This window comes from Chionomys nivalis, chromosome 7 (genome assembly GCF_950005125.1).
Source record: "Chionomys nivalis chromosome 7, mChiNiv1.1, whole genome shotgun sequence".
Classification (NCBI taxonomy): Eukaryota; Metazoa; Chordata; class Mammalia; order Rodentia; family Cricetidae; genus Chionomys; species Chionomys nivalis.
This window is the reverse complement of record NC_080092.1, coordinates 50444512-50459582: the sequence shown is the minus strand read 5'-3', so window position 1 is coordinate 50459582 and position 15071 is coordinate 50444512. Positions and strand designations below refer to the sequence as shown.

Below are 15071 nucleotides of genomic sequence, written 5' to 3'. Positions count from 1 at the left end.
CATCGTAATCGCAGGGCGTGGCTAGATCTTAAAGGTCCCAGAGCTTAGTAGGCCGGGAGGAGGCGGTGGCTGCTCCGGTACCCCAGAGGAAGAGATGCCTCTAAGGCCTATATAGGTTTCTTTAAAACCTCGCTAATGTCCAGACTCGAGTCCCAGATCTATGGAGCCCACCAGAAACTGTCCACTGTTCGGAGGCGCCTTCTCGGCCATCCTCCCGCCTGGGGCCATTGATGTGAGGTGAGAAAGCCCAGGCGCGCCCCGGAGGCCGGTCGGGTAGGTTGCGGGAAGAAGCCAGAGACAACTAGAGTGTCCCTGTCCCTCTCTAGCGACCTCCGACCGGTCCCGGACAACCAAGAAGTTTTCTGCCATCCCGTGACCGACCAGAGTCTGATCGTGGAACTTCTGGAGCTGCAGGCCCACGTGCGGGGCGAAGCGGCTGCGCGGTGAGAAAGCTAGCCAATGGGAGGCCAGGAGCCAAGGAGGTGGGCGGGGCCTGTGGCTGGACGGTTATTCAGGACGAAAACTCCAAGGGCGATAGCCGACTAGCCAGAAGAGTGAGACTCGAGGGCGCGGATGGGTTATTCAGTGATGCCCCTCCCTACCCCTGTCCCCCCCACTCTAGGTACCATTTTGAGGATGTTGGCGGGGTGCAGGGGGCTAGGGCCGTGCACGTGTTATCTGTGCAGCCTCTCTGTTTGGAGAACTTATCCCTGAGGGGCAGCTGTCAAGATGCCTGGTTCCTTTCTGGCAAGCAGCAGGTAGCTAAAGAAAACCAGCAGGTGAGGGCCACCGCGAAGGGGATGTGGAGTGGGGAGGGGTAGCTCCACGTACCATCCTTGTAAGCATCCTGATTCTGATCCCTTTAGGTAGCAAAGGATGTCACACTACATCAGGCCTTGCTTCGGCTGCCCCAGTACCAGACTGACCTCTTGCTCACCTTCAATCAGCCCCCGTAAGGACTAAGGGAAAGGGTGGGAAGCTCGCAAGTGGGTGTCGCCCCCCCTGCCCCCCAACAGTTAGGCTTGGATGATGGGTCAAACGGGAAGATTGGCTGGTGGACTCCTTCAAGGAAGCAGAAATGAGCCAAGGGCTTGGGGGTCAGGGATTCCTGGTCTTCTGGGGAATAGGAAGTGTAATCTTGCAAACCTCTTTCTCTGCCCGTTCCCTAAGCTCTAACAGCAGGTCTCTTGGCCCTGAAAATCTGTCATGTCCACCTTGGAGCCTGGGTAACTTTGAACAACTGGTGACTAGTTTGACTCTTCACGATCCCAACATCTTTGGTCCCCAGTAAAGATGGCGGAACATAACTGCTGCTGAGGACTCAGGGACCCAGCTCTGAGAAGGGGAGTTTCTTTCTGCTTCCTCCCTGGACATAAACATAAGACACCTCCTCTGCGGAAATAAACTTGCTTTATAAACAACATAGTTTCTGTGGCTTTGACTCTGAGAGGACACCTGGATCTCCCCAGTTCCCTTTGGTCTTGGGGGACTTTTAAAGCTGTGTACAGAAGCAGGAGGGACCCAAGAATGGCAGTAGAAATATACTTTGGAGTGTCTGATTCAACCCTGAGATGGGTGTGGGGACCTGTGTGGCGATTTAAAGCAATATCCATGGGAAAGACAGAAATTACTGCTCAGAATGATTCAAACCTAAGAGAACTGAGAGGCAGTGGGTGTGGCTGTCCCCCTTAGGTTCACGAGAAGTCAATCGGTCAGTAAATAGTCACTGAGATAGTAAGTAGTAGAGGCTGGTGCCCAAAGAGTGTTGATTTGGAGTGCAGGAGCGTGACTCATTTAGTGTATGTGCTGTAGAAGGAGCGCAGCTGATCCCAGAAGAAGAGGGAGAGGATAGTATGGGGGCCAAGGCGAAAATAGGAGGCACCTATACCCTTGTACATGCCAAAAAAGCCCTCTGTCCGAGCCGTCTGCAGCAGAGCGTCCAAGATCCCCCGGTACATGAGGCCCTGGAGCATGTCAGAGGGAGGGAGAGCAGAGGAGGAGCAGGTCAGAGCCTACCAGGGTCAGACACCTCTGTAGGCAGCACTCGAGGAACTGCTTTCCACCCCCAGCTTTCCCTGACAGCCTGAACCCTACCCTACAGCACTCCCTTACCTTGCCATGGGTATCAGTGGGTTGGTTATAGAGCCTTGTGCTGGCCACATCAAAGGGTGTCATGGCCAGGACTATTGCGATGCCACTCACCATGGCAGCCGCCAGAGCCACCTTCCAGCTCTGGGGAGGAAAGATCTATAAGAAAGAGAATTTTATCAACCACACAGTCATTTGACCTTAGGGTAGGACTGGCCCTGCCCTGGGAACACAATTTCTGGGCGCTTCCATACCACCAGAGATGACACAGTATGGTAACTCTGGAGGAGGAGTATCTAGAGGGCTTAGGTACCCCTTCCAGTAGATGACAGAACCCTGTCTAAGGAGTCAATGACCCCAAGCCCTCTTGCTGCTCCCATCCCATCCAGAGCCCACCTCCCTTTCTCCACCCTTGTTCCCCATTCCAAGGATGGTCCAACCCCTTCCCTGGCAGTACCTCCCACTGGCTCAAGAGGTCCTTGGTAGATGAGAAGGTGCACAGCTGGGTAGAGGAGCCGACGACAACTCTGGGCAGGCCGCCCACGGCCCCACGCCACAACCCCACTAGACCATGTTTCTGGCCAATCTCGGTTAGTGCCTGAAACATGCCCTGGTGTGGGGGGGAAGACCATGGGGTTGGGGTTCAGTCACCCCACCATCAGGGACTGCCTCCTGATAACACAAGGTTCATGCACCTGTTGCCCAGACAACCAGTCCAGTGTAGGCCTAGAGCCAGAATAGGGGCCCTCAGGTGTCTACTGACACTTGCCAACCTGGAGTTCAGGCTGGAGGCATGGAAGTGACAGCATTAGCAGGTCAAGAGAATGGGGCAGGAAAAACAGGTGTGGGAGGTTGGAGGGACAAGGATACACGAGGGTCAGGATGGGCTCCAGGGCCTGACGAGTGGGACTGGATGGGGGTGGGCAGAGCAGTGACTAGGATTGGGGCTTCTAGGTACAGGCAGAAAGCTGGGAGAAAATGGGGGAGGTGGTTGGGTACTCCAGTGGTTTGGGGGACCCTCACCTGATGCTTATACTGGTGCCCTACAGCAATTTCAGCTTTTGCCTGTGCCTGAAGGTGTGTCTTCACCTGGGGACAAGAGAGTATCATAGCCTGTGTCCCCGTGGTCATCTCCCCACCATGGAGACCAAAACACCCAAACCCCTCGCACTTCCTCTAGGGTATTAAGCAACCAATATATTCTTTTAATCTGATAATTATTCTTGTTCCCACTTAACAAATTGGTCTTGAGACTCTGTGTCCCTTGGCTGCAGTCCCAGGGGACAGACCTCCTAGCACTGCAAGATACCCCGCCCCCTCCACATCCTACTTCCCTTGGGGGTGGGGGTGGGGAGTGGAGTTTGGAGAATGGCAGTGTTTCCTAAGATTTCATGTTAGGCAAGATGAGGGTGTCCAGCCTCTTCTGCCAGCTCCCATTCCAGCTCAGACTTCCAGCTGCCACCTCCACCAGCCTCCCTGTCAGACTGCCCAAAGCCTTAGGAGTTCAGATGACTTTGAAGATGCCTTTGTCTTCAAATCTCATACACTAGGGGCGAGACAAAGTTGGCTGTCCTATAGATCATCTCATTCTCTTTGGTTACACTAAGCTGGCCTAGTCCCAACAATAAACAGCTGTGTGACCTTGAGCCGGGCACCACCGTCTCTGGGTCTCAGGCTCCCAACCCTTCACCTACATTTGATAACTCAAAGGAGTAAACTGTGAGACTGCAATCCTGTGATGCCCAGAACCTGATCCTGCACTCACTGAGGCTTGTCACTCAGTTCCTCGTCCTGCCGACACAAAGTCAGCCTCAGGGTTAGGCAATAACCAGACAACAAAAGCTACCCGATCACTGGGCATGGTGGTACATGTTTGTATTCAAAGCTCTCTGGTGGCAGAGGCAAGAAGGATCAAGAGGCCAGCTTGGGTTCACAGTGAATTTCAGACCCGCCTAGGCCATGTAGCCAGACCCTGTGTCCTCAAACAAACAAACAAACAAATAAATAGAAAAGAAATATTGTCAAATGCTTACCATCTGCCAGGACCTATACTAATGCTTCACATGTACATCTCATTTGTCTCCTTTAATCCTCCTGACAACCACACAAAAGCCTATAATTATTCCTGTTTTATAGATGTGGAAACAGTGAGTGGTTTTCCAACCCAGGACCTGAGTTCCCCACTCTGATTCCAAAGCCCAGCTGTAGGCAGATGTGGAGCACACCTATTAACTGCAGCACTGGGAAGCCTAGGTTGGAGTGTGGGTTTGAAGCCAGGCTATGCTACGGAAATTTTGACACTACTACAGAGGGAAACCCTGCCTCAACAAACAAATGATGCCCCCACTGAAAGAACTCCCCCAAAGCAAAAATCTGTAATCTCAGCACATTGCAGTCAGTTGGGTGGGTGTGTATAAGGCAGATCGAAGGTCTTGAAGCTTGTCAGCACTTTCCTGTGGCTTTTCCTGCTTACAGGGAGATAGCACCCTGTCACCAATGCCCTTATGAAGGGCAGGCTCCCATCCTATACCAAGGGTCTTTCATAAAGGCCCCAGACAAGACTCCCTCTTACCATGTAGATTGGGCTTCCCAGATAGGCTCCCATGACCCCAGCTAGGGCCCCAGCTGCAGCGCTGCGGATAGGACTGTGGATGCCTTCATCAGTGCGCAGGTATCCCCTAGCCTCCGCCAGCCCGTAGGTGCCCAGTCGGATGCCATTCATCAGAAACTGGTACAGGAGCGCAGGGGCCAGGCCCTTCTGCAAGGCAGCCAGGCCGTCCACCTTGCCAATGGTGAAGAAGGCATGGAAGACGTTCCGGTAGTGGCGCTGGTAGGTTCCTGGAGCCTTCAGTTCTCCCTGCAATTGCATTCTGGTCTTCACAACTTCCAGGGGATTGGTGAACACACAGGCCCCGCAGGCTGCCAGACCACTCATCAAGAATTCCATGGTAGGGGTAGCACCGGCCTCGGGAAGCAGGGAGGGATATCAAGGCCAACACCTGGCTTTTTGCAGTCCAGGCTGCAACAGGTAGAAATTTAGAGAGCTAAAGTGTTAGAGTCAAATGTCAAGAAGTGAAGTAAGGTTAGTGGGAATTTGGGAGTCAGAAGGTGGCAAATAAGGGGGAAAGAGGAGTGTTGGAGAGTCTGGCGAAAAGGCCCTGTTGACCAAGGGATCTGAGGTCAAGGAGGAACAGAAGTTAGACGGTGGCAGGTGGGGATGCCTGGGATGACAGGCTAGGGGGACCAGGGAATATTTAAGGAAAACGCGGAGTTGGGAAATGGTAGCTGGAGAGGCAGGATAAAGAAAAGCAACAAGAAGAAAAGGATCAGAGGGAAGACCCGGAGGTGCCTTGGCGACAAGCAAGAGGAGGGCTGCGAAGGAAGTTAAGATTCCAGCTAAGACTGAGCGTGGCAAGGTAGCTACGGAGCTGGAGCACCTTTACCCGGGGTAGCTTGCGGAGGCCGGGCCGCCACTCTCCGGTCGGTGGAACGCAGCGCCAATGGGGACTCTCCAAGAGCCGCAGCCGAGCGCCTCCGCCAATGAGCGCAGAGCCGGCTCGGCGGCCAATGGGAGGTGCTCAGCGGCCCGGCCCTCGGCCTCCGCTGGAGCAGGTTGGTTAACTCTCGTGGGCCCGACTACGAGGCCTACGACCGGTCTCCGCCGGGTACCCGAGCCGCGGAGGTTTCCCTGTCCCGGAGTTAGCGCGGGCCGTGGGTTCCTGAGCGGACGCAGAGGCTGAGAGCCGAGGGTTGGGCAGCTCCTCCTGCGGACGGCGGGCTCGCCGCGCTCGTCCTCTACCCCAGGTCATCTCGGTTTGGGGTTGTCTGACCGCAGCCACGCCCAGCGCGGTTCGGGTGCCAGGACAGCCCGGAAACAGCGGTCCCGCCCGCCGGGGAGACGGGACACACCTGCTGGACAGCACCCATCCCTTAAGGCCAAATAAAATGTCTGTAGTGTCTAGTATTAGGGTGTGGCCAGCTGCTGGGGCTGCGGGAGAGCCAGGGAACGAAGCTTGATCTTATTAAGCTCTTGATCCTCACGATGACCTAGAGGAGGCCGGGCAGGTCAAGACAAGGATTTCCATTCCCTCTCCTGCAAGGCTTAGATTACACAGAGCAAACTTGTCTCCATGCGTGTGGTTAATCATGAAAGAACCCGCGGGAAAGAAACTGGAAAGAGCGGAGGGAGAGGGAAGGCTTGGAGCAAGAAGGCAGGGGCTTAGGGTTGTCATCTGGGTGGCAGGAAAAAGCGGAGGGCTCGCCTGAGTAACAGCTACTCTACTTACCGCTGACTTCGGATTCGCATCTTCCTACTCTCTGACTGACGGTCGGCAAGTCACTATCTTCTCAGAAACCCCTCGAAAAATGGGAGCGGTATCTGTGGGACTTGCTGCAAGGGAAAGGTTGGACTGTGTTCAGTTAAATTTACTGGAAAGTCGGGAGTTGACAGAATTCTTCCCACTTCCTGGAGGTCCCTGCCCTCTTTGGTGGTGTCCACATCAGGATGCCCTTGAGCATCTTCTGGTTTTTCTAAATTGTCCGCCTTCATCCCGGTCCTGCTTTGTTCCTCAAACACGGCACCTATTGTTTTCATTTAGCGGTTGTTAATTTTCCTGCTGCACCCGTCCGGAAGTTGCTAGGAGCCCTGGGGGCCAGATCTGAGTCCTATAATTTGTTGTTTGTCAAACAACTTTGCTGTGTGTCGCCTACAGGGGCCTCAAACTCAAAATACTCTTGCCTCAGTGGGTGGAGTGCTGGAGAGTTCAGGCCTGCTGCCTTACCGAGTGACACCACACCTGGTTTCACATCCTGAGTTTGAAGCTTGTGGTTCTCCAAAGTGTGGTCCTATAGCAGCAGACCTGGGAGCCGCGTGGAAATCCTCTGAACCAGAAAGGCCTTCAGGCAGAACCCTGACTGTCTTGCATCGAGTCCCCAGGGTGCTAACTTACACTTTCTGTCTTTTAATACCAGATGCCCTAGAGATGGACATATTTTAAGGTGTTATTCTTCCAAGAGTAATATTAACCTTTATAAGTTTTCTGGACATTTTAATTTTTTGTTTCTTTTTTGTTTTTTGACACAGGGTTTCTCTATATAGCTTTGGAGTCTCTCCTGGACCTTGCTCTGTAGACCAAGCTGGCCTCTAACTCACAGAGATCCACCTGCCTCTGTCTCCAGAGTGCTGGGATTAGAATGGGCCACCACCACCCAGCTCATTTTAATTTTATGAACATTGCACAAAAATTGTAAAGATAGTGCGTGCTTTCAGATACTCTGTATGCAGCTTTCCCTATTATACTATCCTTCACTATTATACACTGCTATGATTAATGAGACAACATCAAAACATTATTTTGGACTCAAGTCTGGATGTTAGCCAGGTTTTTTTTGTTTTTTCTTTGACTCCTTTTCTTTCAGGATCACATGTAGATGCTAAATCATGTTTCATTGTCATTGTTCCTTCTTAATTATGGCAGTTTCTCAAGCTCCCCTTGTTTTCTTTTTTAAGAATAACTTATTGCTATTGATTGATTGATTGATTGATTGATTGATAGAGTCTCACTACGTAGCCCTGGCTGATCTGGAACTAGGCCAGACTGTCCTCAAACTCAGAGTTCTGGTTGCTTCTTTCTCCTAAGTCCTGGGATTGGGCACTGACTGATCTTTTAGAGGACCCAGTTTTATTTGATTTGTTTTTTTTGTTTATGTTTTGTTTTTGCTTATTTTACAGACAGGGTTTCTTTGTGTAGCTCCGGTTGTCTTGGAACTATAGACCAGCTTGGTCTTGAACCCAGAGATCTGTCTGCTCTGCCTCCTGAGTGCCTCTGCCAGCTCCATGGGACCCAGTTCTAATTCCAGCACTCACATAGCAGCTCACAAGCCAACCATGACTCCACTCCTAAAGCCAGTTGATGCTCCCTTCTGGCTTCTGCTGGCACTGCATGTACATGTGTGTATAAAAAAGACATTAATAAATAATTAAATAAATCATAAAAAACAAAATAAATAGATAAATGGAATAAAATACAAACAAAAGGGGGGAGACCTATTTCTCCCTTTCATGAAAATAGACAGCCTACATTGAATTCTTCTGTATGGGATATTTTTCCCAGATAACACACTTATTTACACATTAATTTATATGACTGACATCATTATGGACTCATAGATATTTATTTTATATCTTGAGTTAAAGTCCAACACGTTTTATTCTGTTGCTCAATTTATTATGCTTTTGTCTTTTGGAGTTTGTGTGTGTGTGTGAATTTCATTTATTATATTTTATTATTTATTGTTTTGAGACCGGGTCTTGGTGTGGGAAGTCCTTCTGTATATGTGTTGCTTTTATTGGTTAATGAATAAAGAGGCTGCTTTCCACCAATGACTTAACAGAAGATAGCAGCCGGGAAATCCAGAGGTGTAGAGAGAGAGTAGGCAGAGTCAGAGAGAAGCCATGTAGCTGCTGCAGGAGATAGACACCTCTACCAGAGCCTGCCAAAACTTTGCTGGTAGGCCATGACCTCATGGTGATGCACAGATTAATGGAGATGGGTTAGTTTAGGATATAAGAGCTAGTTAGAAATATGCATAAGCTAATAGGCCAAGTAGTGATTTAATTAATACATTTTCTGTGTGATTATTTTTAGTTTGAGCGACTGGGAACAAATGAACAGCTTCCACCTGCAGGATCTCATGTAGCTCAGATTGATAGAGAACTTGAAATTCTCCTGTCATTTTGGTGCTGGGATTACAAGCATAGGTTACCATGCCTGGTCTAGATAGGCTTCTTTGATTTAGAAATATATGCTTAATTTTCATTTATAATTAATATTGTTATTATTGATAGAGTCTCTCCATATAGCTCTGGCTGTCCTGGAACTTGTTATGTAGATCAGGCTAGCCTTGAACTCACAGTGATCCACCTGTCTCTGCCTTTGATTGCTGGGGTTAAAGGCATGCACCACCATTACCCAACTCCATCCATTTTGTAGTTAGATATATACTATTTCCTTTTGCTAGTTTTTGAGATAGTATCACTATATAGCTAAGATTATCCTTCTACACTGTCATACTTGTCTGGTAATTCATATCTTTTTATCAGGAAATAATATCCCATTGTGTTGATGTGTGACGATTTGCTTTTGTATGTTTGTGTCCGATACAGAAGAATTTGATGTAGGTGTTCTGGCCCCTTTTTGTTTTATTTGTATTTTATTCTATCTATCCATCTATTTATTTATTAATAATTTATTTAACGTTATTTTGTTTGCACTGGTGTTTTGCATGTGTGTATGCAGGGTGTTAGATCAGATCTTGGAGTTACAGACAGTTGTGAGCTGCCATTTGAGTGCTGAGATTTGAACCCTGGTCCTCTGGAAGAGCAGCCAGTGCTCTTCACTGCTGAGCCATCTCTAAAGACCCTCTATTTTTTTTTTAAATATTTATTTATTTATTATGTATACAATATTCTGTCTGTGTGTCTGCAGCCAGAAGAGGGCATCAGATCTCATTTCAGATGGTTGTGAGCCACCATGTGGTTGCTGGGAGTTGAACTCAGGACCTTTGGAAGAGCAGGCAGTGCTCTTAACCTCTGAGCCATCTCTCCAGCCCCTCTATTTTTTTTTTTTAATATTTACTTTTTATTCATGTCTATGATGTCCGCATGTGCATGCAATGCCAGCAGAGGCCGGAAGGGAGCATCAGAAGCCCCTAGGATTGGAGTCATGGTTGGCTTGTGAGCTGCCACATGAGTGCTGGGAATTAAAACTGGGTCCCCTGGAGCAGGCAGAGGCATTCAGGAGGCAGAGCAGGCAGATCTCTGAATGCCAGCCTGGTCTACAGAGCTAGTTCCAGGACATCCAGGGCTACACAAAGAAACCCTATCTCGAAAAACCAACCAACCAAACAAACAAACAAACAAACAAACAATAAAAAAAAAAAGAAAAGAAAAAAAGAAAAGGAAAACAAAGGAAGTTTGAGAAACTGCCATAATTAAAAAGGGTTTCTCTGTGTAGCCCTGGCTGTCCTGAGTGCTGGGATCATATTTGGGGTGAACTTTTTGTTTTGTTTTTGTGCTGGAGATGGCATTCAGGAGCTTGCACCTAAGTAGGCAAGCCCTGGTCTACTAATCTACTCTCAATCTCTAATTCTAGAATTTCTATTAAGGCAACATGATGGTTACAAATCAGCAACCTAGCCTTGTAGCCTAAGAGAGAATACAAATCCCTTGGAAAGGGACTTTGTGATCAGCAGGGGACACCCCTGCTTCTTCCTTCTTCCTGGATGATAAAGTAGAGAACCACAGGAAGTGGAAGGCAAAGCCCCGCTCTAGCAGCTCTGGATGACAAAGACCTTTCAACCAGTAGCCAAAGGGAGGGGGGGAAGCCACTGTCAGCATTGCCATGACTCGTGGGGTAGATGGACCAGACACTTCACACTGTGCTTAGCTTTTTTTTTTTATTACTTAAAAAAAAAAATACCAATCCAAATTCCCACTCCCTCCCCTCTTCCCAGTCCTCCACCCACCCTCCCACCCCACCCCTCTCCAATCCTAAGAGAGGGCAATACACCCTGTCCTGTGGAAAGTCCAAGGCCCTTCCTATTACATCTAGCTTTTTAAGAAGCTGCTACCTGGGCTCAGTGGTTAAGAGCAGTGACTGCTCTTCCAGATGGACCTGGGTTCAAGTCCACTCACATGGCAGCTCACAACTGTCTGTAACTCCAGTTTCAGGGGATTGGCACCCTCACACAGAACACGAAAGAAAAAAAGAAAGAGACAAAGAGAGAGAGAGAGAGAGAGAGAGAGAGAGAGAGAGAGAGAGAGAGAGAGAGAGAGAGAGAAGTTGCTAGCTGGCTTGTAATCTCAACATTTAACAACAGGAGACTCTTCAGTTTAAGGACAGCCAGAGCTACATAGTGAGATTCTGTCTTAGGAAAAGAAAAGTTGGTGTGTAAATCCGTGTTAGAGCACTCTGTCCAGAGTGTATCGCAGAAAATTAAAAGCCATCACAAGATGCAGGCTTCCAACCTTAGACCATTCTCTGGTTACTTTTCTCCTTGCTGTGACCACATAACTCACAAAACAAAACAAATTAAGGGAGGAAAGGTGCATTCAAGATCATGGCTCACGGGACAGAGTCCATCTTGACAGGCAAGGCTGGAGCCGGGCGATGGTGGCGCACGCCTTTAATCCCAGCACTCGGGAGGCAGAGGCAGGCGGATCTCTGTGAGTTCGAGACCAGCCTGGTCTACAGAGCTAGTTCCAGGACAGGCTCCAAAACCACAGAGAAACCCTGTCTCGAAAAACCAAAAAAAAAAAAAAAAAAAGACAGGCAAGGCTGGTCAGGAACCAGAGAAAATGACTTTAAAAAGTCAGTCCAGGGGGCTGGAGAGATGGCTCAGCGGTTAAGAGCAGTGACTGTTCTTCCGGAGGACCTGAGTTCAATTCCAAGCAACCACATGGTGGCTCACAACCATCTGTAATGAGATCTGGCGCCCTCTGGCATTCTGCAGGCATCCACGGAGGCAGAATGTTGTATACATAATAAATAAATAAAATCTTTAAAAAAAAAAAAAGTCAGTCCAGAATCTCAGTCCATAGGGCAAGAATCTCAGTCCATAGTTGACAAGATTAACCATCAGATGTTTACCCTCTTCAACCTGACACCCGAGGGCATGCCCCTCTTCAACCTGACACCCAAGCATATGCCTTTTTTTTTTTTTTCTGACAGATTCTCTCTGAATAGCCCTGGCTGCCCAGGAACTCACAATATAGATCAGGCTGGCCTCAAACTCACAGAGATTCTCCTGCCTCTGTCTCTTGGCCTCTTGAGTGCTGGGATTAAAAACGTGCCACCATGCCTGGTCAAACACATCATTTTTGAAGTGTAACATTGCACTCTTGGTCTTTGAAGCCTCAAGTTGCTCTTTTGAACATTTTTTTTTTCAAGACAGGATTTCTCTGTGTAGCTCTGGCTGTCCTGGAACTCGCTTTGTAGACCAGGCTGGCCTCGAACTCACAGAGGTCTGTCTGCCTCTGACTCCCAAGTGCTGGGATTAAAGGCATGCACCACCACTGCCCAAGAAAGCATTTTTAATAATACTAACAATATTATTTGTGTGTGCGCGCACAAAGACAAATGCCACAGCATGAATGTGGAGGTCAGAGGACGAATTCGTGGAGTTGTTTCTTTATGTGGGTTCCAGGGATCCAACCCAGGTCACCAGGGCCACAAACCAAATGCCTTTACCTGCAGGGAAAACAGCAACAACCATGTGAGGAAGGAAAAGATTATTTTGTCCCATGGCTCGGGGGTAAAGTCCATCATGCTAGAGAAGATATGATCGCAGGTACATGGCTCCTGACATACGTACATTTCATTCCCTCACATCTATGTAATTACATATGCTGATTCTGTAGACAAAAAAATTCTACCCACAACTTTTCAGGTCAATTTGTTTTGTTCTTTTTAAGAAAGGGTCTCACTGTGTAGATTGGGTTGGCCTGGTACTTGCTATGCAGACCAGACTGGTTTCAAACTCACAGAGATTAAGCTGCCTTCTAGGTGCTGTAATTAAAAGCATGCACGACCATGCCCAGATTAATTTGTTGTTGGTGTTATTTTTATATTTTATGCATATGACTGTTTTGCCTTCTCTTATGTGTTTGCACCGCAAGCATGGCCAGTGGCCCTGAGGGTCCGAAGAGGCAGTGGATTTCTTGGAACTGGAGTTCCAGGGAGTTTGTGAGCCACCATGTGCATGAACCAAACCTGGGTCCTCTGCAAGAACAGCAAGTGCTCTTGACCACCGAGCCATTCTCCAGTCCAATCATGCTATCTCAATTATTGTAAAAGGGTTACATCCCCCATTGAAGTCCCTCAACAGATTTGAGGAGAGCTGGAGAAGGAGCACAAAGGTCCCAGATGCCAGTGAGAAAGCCATGGTACCAGAGAAGGCGGTGCCACGTCTTGGAAGGCATAGGGCTGAAATTTGGCTGCCAGAGCGACACTGAAATGCTTGCTCAGACTCCACCTGGTGGCAGTTCAACTTCATCTTCCTGCCTCAGCTTGCTGGTGCTAGGACATATATATTTATATATGTGTGTATATATACCTTTTATAGTATATACTTTTTATAATTCAGTCTTATAAGCAGAAAAATTAAAAAACAAAACAAAGTAAAACAAAAAACCCATCCCCAAATAAACAAACAACAAAAAGCCCCCTAACATTTCAGTCAAAATAAATAAATACCTGACTTATTTGGCTACATAAGTATCTAGTTTTCTTTCTGGGGTCTCCAAGACTCTTAGGGGAAAATATTTCCTCTCCTGAAATACCTAAAGCACCTATAGATGGGGGCTGGGTGGGTGCCTGGCTTAGGGTGCTGTGTAATGGGAAACTAATATACTCAACACACATTATAGGTACTCTGTGAAGAACAAGGCTAAGAGGAAGAGTACACTCGGATGAAAAGTCAGTTCATTTGGCTTAGATCATCAAGTGGTAAGCAGCTGCTTGGCACAGCAGTGAGTGTCTGTAGTAATTATAGCCAAACATTCAGGAAACTGAGAAGGGAGGATTGCCTGAGTCCAGGAGTTCAGGACCAGACTGGGCAGCCTTAGAGACAGCCTTCTCTCAAAAAACCAAACACAGCAAGAACTAAGCTTCTGTTGAGTACCTTTTGTATACCTGACCCAGTTTCAGAACTTTTGGGATACATTACATTATTAAATAAAACAAATGACGATTCTGTATTTGGGGTTACTTTGTCATATAAAGAGAATTCACTTTAAGTATGGCACAATATGTAAATACAGCGTATGGGACGGTACAGGTATGACTGACTGCCTTGGGAAGGGATGTTGGAGCTGAGCGATGATCCGAGGGTGGAGTGCTTGCTGCACAAATGTGAGAACCTGGGCTTAGATCAGCGTGAGTGCCAGCTCATCCCAGAGAGCCCTCAGATAAACTGGCTAGCGGGAGGAGATGAACAGGCATGCTCTGGGTTTAAGTGAGAGCCCTTGTCTCAAAATAGATGAGGTGGAGAGCCGTCAAGGAAGATACCACATGTCAACCTCTGGCTTCTAATCACATGTGCACCCACATGCATATGAACCCATGTCAACTCACACATGTGCAAACACACAAATACACATGTATACACACACATACACATACACACAGAGGAAGTTTGGGAATATGGTATGGGAGAGTTGATTGCAATTTATTTTTCTTCTTTTCCTTTTAAATGTTTATTTTTACTTACTATCGTTGTGTTTATAGAGGGGCTTGTGTCAGCGAGCAAATGTCGAGGTCAGAGGACAATGATTTTTGTTTGTGTGTTTGTTTAAGGCAAGGGTCTTGTCCCATAGCTCATGAAGGATGCCTCCCAGCTGCACCTCTCAAGTGCTGGGTGCCTCATCACCCCCAGTAATCTTTCCTTTGCCTCTTTTATTTATTTCCTTCCTACTTTATTTTTTATTTATTTATTTTTAAGACAGAGTCTCTGGCTCTTCAGGAACTCACTCTGTAGACCAGGCTGACCTTGAACTCACAGAGATCTGCCTGCCTCTGCCTCCTGAGCTCTGGGATTAAAGGCATATGCCACTATGCCTGGCCCCTTCTTACTTTCTTTTTGAAAAATATTTATTTTATCTTTAATTGTGTGTGTCCATGCTTTTGTATGGATACGTGCGTATGAATACAGGTGCCTGTGGAGGCCAGAGGTGTTAGATCCCCCAGAAACTGGAGTTGCAGGTGGTTATAAACTGCTCGGTGTGGGAGCTAAGAACTCAGACTCGTGCTTTAACTGCCGCGCCATCTCTCAGTGAAGCATGATGAACAAAAGCTCATAGAGAGAAACTGGGGTTCAACCTGAAGATCCGAAAAGCAGAGCAGTCAGCTGTTGGCTCTTATCTCGACCTCAGACCAAAATGGTGATCCTGCCTCCAGGAATCTCAGGATGAGACTGTGTCTGAG

At 48.0% G+C, this 15071-nt stretch overlaps 2 protein-coding genes across 8 annotated transcripts; one reads left to right on the top strand and one right to left on the bottom strand.

The window, feature by feature from the left end:
- The first annotated feature begins 27 nt into the window (after positions 1–27).
- Rangrf (RAN guanine nucleotide release factor) lies at positions 28–1415 on the top strand. The gene is made up of 5 exons (XM_057775446.1): positions 28–237; positions 327–443; positions 623–779; positions 867–952; positions 1171–1415. Exons 1-5 carry the CDS (start codon positions 161–163, stop codon positions 1289–1291), a joined length of 558 nt encoding a protein of 185 aa, XP_057631429.1. The 5' UTR covers positions 28–160; the 3' UTR covers positions 1292–1415.
- Positions 965–6435, bottom strand: Slc25a35 (solute carrier family 25 member 35). Of its 7 annotated transcripts, none has more exons than XM_057775444.1 (6): positions 6375–6435; positions 4661–4945; positions 3112–3177; positions 2546–2698; positions 2113–2247; positions 965–1964 (listed from the first exon to the last, which is right to left on the bottom strand). In XM_057775444.1, exons 2-6 carry the CDS (start codon positions 4808–4810, stop codon positions 1791–1793), a joined length of 678 nt encoding a protein of 225 aa, XP_057631427.1. In that variant the 5' UTR covers positions 4811–4945; positions 6375–6435; the 3' UTR covers positions 965–1790. The 7 variants fall into 7 exon arrangements, with proteins under 7 accessions (XP_057631427.1, XP_057631424.1, XP_057631426.1 ...); XM_057775441.1 differs by lacking the exon at positions 6375–6435 and adding an exon at positions 5526–5906 and having other exon boundaries at positions 4661–5107; XM_057775443.1 differs by lacking the exon at positions 6375–6435 and adding an exon at positions 5526–5906.
- Between the last annotated feature and the right edge of the window lie 8636 nt (positions 6436–15071).